At 42.2% G+C, this 6,000-nt stretch overlaps 1 protein-coding gene across 2 annotated transcripts in view; it reads right to left on the reverse strand.

The window, feature by feature from the left end:
• Positions 1–6,000, reverse strand: part of bsnb (bassoon (presynaptic cytomatrix protein) b) — a 152,286-nt gene that overhangs the window by 87,121 nt on the left and 59,165 nt on the right. For both annotated transcript variants that reach the window (XM_037532206.1, XM_037532204.1), the window contains exon 3: positions 3,506–4,279. In XM_037532206.1, the coding sequence (XP_037388103.1) occupies positions 3,506–4,279 (774 nt within the window). The remainder of the gene's footprint in view (positions 1–3,505; positions 4,280–6,000) is intronic.

Here is a 6,000-nt window from a genome sequence, read left to right on the forward strand (position 1 = left end):
AAGAGCACTACTGTGGTAGGTTGTATAGTGTAGTGGATAACACCTCTGCCTTCTACACTGTAGACTGGGGTTCAGTACCCCGCCTGGGTGAGCACCCTACACTATACCAATAAGAGTCCTTGGGCAAGACTCCTAACACTGCCTCCACCTACCTGTGTAAAATTATCTAACTGTAAGTCACTCTGGATAAGAATGTCTAACCAACGCTGTAAATGTAAAGACAGTATATTAATGTTATATTTCTCTGCAATTTTCTGCAGTGAGGCAGACTCAGGAACTTTCTCTTAGCTGGCAACAAGCTAACTCTTATATATTTTTATGACCTGAGGTGGCCCTTAGCATCTTCCCGAAGAGAGCAGACCAAATTTGACCGTTAAAAAATTAGCAGGATCCACCATAATTTGATGGGCTTTCTTCCTACTGAAAGAGAAATGTATCTCAAATAACTGTTTTTGTGATTGATGTATGATTTTCCCTTATTATGCTCGTTTATGGAATTACAGTATCTCACAAAAGTGAGTGCACCCCTCACATTTCTGCAAACATTTTATTATATCTTTTCACGGGTTGACACTATAGAAATGAAAGATATAACAAAGTAGTCAGTGTGCAGCTTGTATAGCAGTAAAGATTTACTGTCCTCTGAAAAGAACTCAACACACAGCCATTAACACTCACTTTTGTGAGATATTGTAGCAAGATCGACACTGTATGACAGGGATATTTAAATAAAATCCTATAAGGTCCAGTTAGAGATAATTATAGAGATAAGGTCCAGAACATCATAACGTCCTGCATCATGACTCAGTGCCATATACTGTCACATTTACTGTCAGTTTTCTCTTTTTAGATCACGTCATGTGGAATAACTTCCCTCTGACTCACTTTCTTCTCCGACTGCTGTTTCTCTCCTCGTCCCTCCCCTGTGTGGCGTCACTCACTCGAGCCTCAGAGCTCATCGTAATGCACAGATCTGATTGGCTGAGTAGCGTCACATGTGATTATTTACAGCACATGTGATTGGTCTGTGAGTCTCCGGCTGCTAAAGCTACCATAAAGGCTAGAAAAGCTAAGCCGATTAAAACAGGACCACCCCATCAACATGAAACAATTCTCTATAGTTTATCGGTTACAGGTCCAGGTCCACATAGGGTAGCGTCTGGGTCCGGGCTCAGACCGCGGTCATCCGCCTATTAGTGACCTCTGCTGTATGGCATTCTACACAAATGGACAAAGGTATGGACAAAACTCAAGCGCCAAGATGGTTGCCAGGACTTTTTTTCTCTCCCTAGTTTAGTTATGGGAAATTCCACTCGATAGCAAGTTCTCCCTCCATCACATGATGCTAGCAAGCTGGGAGGGTGGAGGCTAGCATGCACCACCTTCAACACATGTGAGGCCACCTCTTTACAAGCTGCTGCTAATGCAACTTCACTGGCGCTCAACACCTGGAGTAGAACCCTAACCCCCAACTGTGTTAACAGATGGCTATCACTGTGTCGAGTGATGGCTGAAGATGGAGGACCAGCCTACCAACCCGGAGCGAGAGAGGATTCCTGATTACGGATGGCTGTGACATCGCTGGCAACCAAACTCACAACTTCCCAACCACATGCTGAAGATGTTCTTTTGTCTAAACTGTTCCCTGAAATGGCTCATTCTCTCTCTATTGATGATCATATACACTCTGAGACCACAGCACAACCTGCCCTGGAGTACAGCATCCAAAGGTCAAGCTATCCCACTGAAACATCCGCAGGAGGCCGCCGCCCAGCGCCCGCATCCCATAAACCTCTTTGCCTTCACCCACGAGACAAGGACACCAGACTGAGGCTCTTCCTCAGTTTCCATAGCGATCATGAAAAGATGCCGGCGCTCGGCTGAAAGCCTCGTCATTACCACAATCATTCAATCAGACTGATTTGCATAATCCAAATCCAATTCGCTGAAACATCATCCGGAGCGACGGCTTTGCTTTAAAAGAATACATCACAAAAATCGCATTTACACAGTTTCCCTCCAAACGCTGTCGATCAGTCACCTCATAGCACTGGAGCTACAAGGCTAATGTAGCAGGCAATACAAGCTTACGTACACCAATTAGCACAATGCTAACTGCATGCTTAAATCATTATCCTTTTGCCTCAAACTGTGTGGAGTTGTTAAGTAATTGCAAACAGAACTGTTTACAGGGTTTCTGCCACTGTGTGACGCAGTTATCTAGGTGTTTCACTAAAAGAACCCTCTTATTTGGGAAACCGTGTGGAAGATAATTATGCTAAGCGGTTAAACCTGGGGGGGATGCTTTGTCTTTGCTTTGCCTTTTATTTTTTTAGTTTTGCAAAGTGTTCACACACCTAGCAATGAATATAACGGTTGTGATAATAATTATATTTATCTGATGAATCTGAGATTCTTCCTAACACAGATTAATTACTATAAAAGCGCAGTTCAGTAAAAGTGGTAGTTAATAGTCAGCAGTGGGCGATATGCCAGTTATCCAGTTTGGAGTCTAATTATATATCCCAGCCCTGATTTTGCATTCAAGCGTTGCTGGGAACTGGAAACTGCACTCCAACAGCCAACAAAGTCGTATTTATGGTAAACTGGTAAAGATTCTAGTCCAACCCTGGAGAGCTCCCTTCCCAGAGAGTCTAGTTCCAACCACAATGTGCCACACCTGCTCCAGCTGTTCAACCTCTTCACTGACAGAAATCTTAATTATATACATTTGATATTAATTTTTGGCCATACCGCTGTACTAGTTGTAGTACGCCGTCATTATTAACGTGGCCGCAAAACTGTAATTAATCTAGTGATGAAGAACCGAACTGTGGATGTCACATTATGAACGTCCAGTGCCGTGGTGTCTGCAGCTGATCAGCTTTGCCTGATGACTGTGTTGTACCAGAAGCTGTTTTGTCTGATATCTGAAACCTGACGTTATGGTCTGAGGAGGCCGTAAAATCCACAGCGTAACACAGACAGCTTTTTCTACAGGCATATTCTACAGATATCTGCCTGCAGCACTGAGGAAGTTCAACCAGCTCAGCTCAACAGCTGTGTTTACAGAACAATGTCATCTAAGTTACAATAAAGGTGGCTTTAATGTTAATATGACATTACTTAACATGTTTATAAGTTCAGTTCATGTTCATGTGTGGGAATACAAGCGCTGTGCTGTGGTTTGCATTAAATAAATAAATAAATGAATAAATGAACAACGGTGGTAAATGAGTTTTTACTGCCACTGGGCGCTGTCACCATGGTAACTCTGTTAACTGTGGCATGGGGCCTTGAATATCCATAAAAACCAACAAAGGTGTAGATCAATTTAAGCATCATGTTGGCTAGTTTTTGCTATGTTGCATAGCCGTTCACTCCAGTGCAAAGCTAAAGAGGAAAACTTCAAACACCAAATTAACTACATTCCATGTAAGAGAACTGTGTAAACTAGATTTTTTGTTTCCAAGGTGGAAGGGAGAGAACATACCGCCTGTCTTACCTCGGTCAGGTGGGGTGTGGGGTTGAATCCGCACATGTTGCACACCTGGGCGTGGCACTGGGTGCAGTGGTTGTAATTGGGGGGCTCTGTAGGGACCCCCACGTTTAGCTCAGTCTTACAGAGAGGGCAGGTGACTTTCACCCTGCTCTTCTGCTGCTGGGTGGGTGTGGCCTGGGGTCCGGGTTTGGGGGCCACTGGTGGTCCTCCTGGCTGTTTTTGGGGAGTCTTGGCTGGAGACGGTTGAGCCTGGGCCGGGGCCTGGGCAGGGGCTTGAGTGGGCTCCACTGATATTAAACTGCTGGCCTGGTTCAAGAGTGATGCACCAAAGCCAAAGAGCTTCCCGAAAGGTTGCTCCGGAGGTGGAGGCTGCCGGGACGGAGAACTTCCAGCGCTTCGGGTTTGGGGCTGCGCTCCAGGCCCAGAACGGGATAAATCCGGTTGGGATGGAGCTTTGGCCAGTCCTGGCAGGGGTACAGCGCCTGGTGCCGGAGGTTTACTCTGAGGAGCTGTCTTTGAAGGATCTGGACCAAGTTGTTTTTGAAGATCCTGGGCAGGTTGAGGTTGAGGTTTTGGTTGGATTTGAGACGTCTGAGATGGAGGAGGAGGTTGGGGCTGGGCTGGAGCCAAGGTGGGAGTTTGGGGGGCTGTTTGGGGTTGGGGCTTGCTGGGTTGGGATGGGGAATGGATCTGTTGTTGACTTTTAGAGCGAGGAGTGTCCATGTCCATCCCCAACGCTCGCTGCATCTGACAGTTCAGACACAACCACTCTTGCACCTGGAGAGAGAAAAAGAAAGTGTTTACGTATTTGCAGTCATTTTCATAAATAGCAGGGGTGGGAAATATGAGGATGTGATGTCATTATCATGATGAATTAAATCAGGATCACTGGTAAACATTCCATATATCCCCCTTTCTACCTACAGTCTAGCTCTGCCCGCTCATACCGAAGGTATAAGGAACTTTTCAGACTGGACTCCTTCGTGAATGAGGCACAACCAATCAGAACAGAGCTACATCAGTCTTAAAGGTACAGTCACAAAAACATCTGGTTTAATTCTAAAGGATAAAGACGTTGGAAAACCACGATCTCAGAAACACAATGGCCACAATTATTGGCACCCCTGTGGTAGGCATCATCAAAATTGCATTTTAATTGTGAGGTCAAGCTGATATGACCACTTTTCATAGCTCATTCTTACGTAGGGTGGCAATAATTATAGTGTACGTCACATGTAACATGCCGTTATTGGCATAGGAAATGCTTATAATTCCACTTTTTCATTTTTCTTGAAAGGAAAAACAGAAATGGGCCAAAATAACTTCCATTAAAATTACCATTTCAGAGCCGTACAATCACGTTACGGTAGCGATGAGTCACACATTAACACACACTTGAGGTCGGCTTACTCTTGTAAGATGGGAGGAGCGATATGACGACATGTTATCCATCATCATGATAAATTACTAGGGATGCACTGATATGGGAATTGTTGGATGATGCTGATATCCGATATTTTTCAAGTGCATATTGGCCGATGCTGATATATCAGCACTGACAAATGCAGAAACCAGCATTTAGCATTACAGAGAGTTATAACCTTTATTTTTACGAGGTCAAAATAACATCCAGATGTTTTGTGCATCACCTAAACATTCAGCTCTTCCAGCACTCAATAAACACATCAGATATCAGTTTGAAATATCGGCCATATGTAAACTGATCATCTTTATGCCAATCATCTTTATAAGTCATTATCTAATGTTACCAATGATTCAGATATCATCCAGAACAGTGACATTTTTGGGAAACAGTGAATTAAAAAATGACGCCACTCCTAGATTTTTAAAAATCCTTTTTGACTGTTTTACTGGTGCAAATTATCTTGACATTATATATAAAAATATATATATACTTTATTTATTATTTTATTTTTTAAGTATTAAATATTTTGGTATTTTTCAAGCATTTAAAAATTATATTTATTTTTTAAAATAAAAAAATTTTAAGTTCTGTGAAAAAAGTATTTTCACTGTCAAAATACTGTAATATTTAATGACCAATATCAATCTTTTTTTGAAAAACGGTTAAATGCACGTAAACAAACCATATGTGTACTGTATATGTGTACACAGCTCTTGTTAATTCACAGAAACAGAATGTAAATTCACAAAAACAAGTAATCACAAACACAAGCTTATATATATATATACATATAAAATGGTTATTTCTGTTATTATGATGGTAAGATACTGTATGTCAGTATAACTAGATGAACTAGTGAAACTACTGAATTACAGTAAAAGGCAGCATTTAGAAGAAATTTAATGACTGTAATTTTCCAGATTTTTTCCATCACTGTATAAAAGCCTCCTTTTACTATTAATATACATACAGGACAACGTTGGATTTAATATTCTGTTAACAGCTTTGTTGGTATTTTGACACTTGACAGCTGCGAACTCTTGACGGATGGTCATGTAACCCCAGATGCCAC

Source organism: Pygocentrus nattereri, chromosome 21, assembly GCF_015220715.1.
Source record: "Pygocentrus nattereri isolate fPygNat1 chromosome 21, fPygNat1.pri, whole genome shotgun sequence".
Lineage (NCBI taxonomy): Eukaryota > Metazoa > Chordata > Actinopteri > Characiformes > Serrasalmidae > Pygocentrus > Pygocentrus nattereri.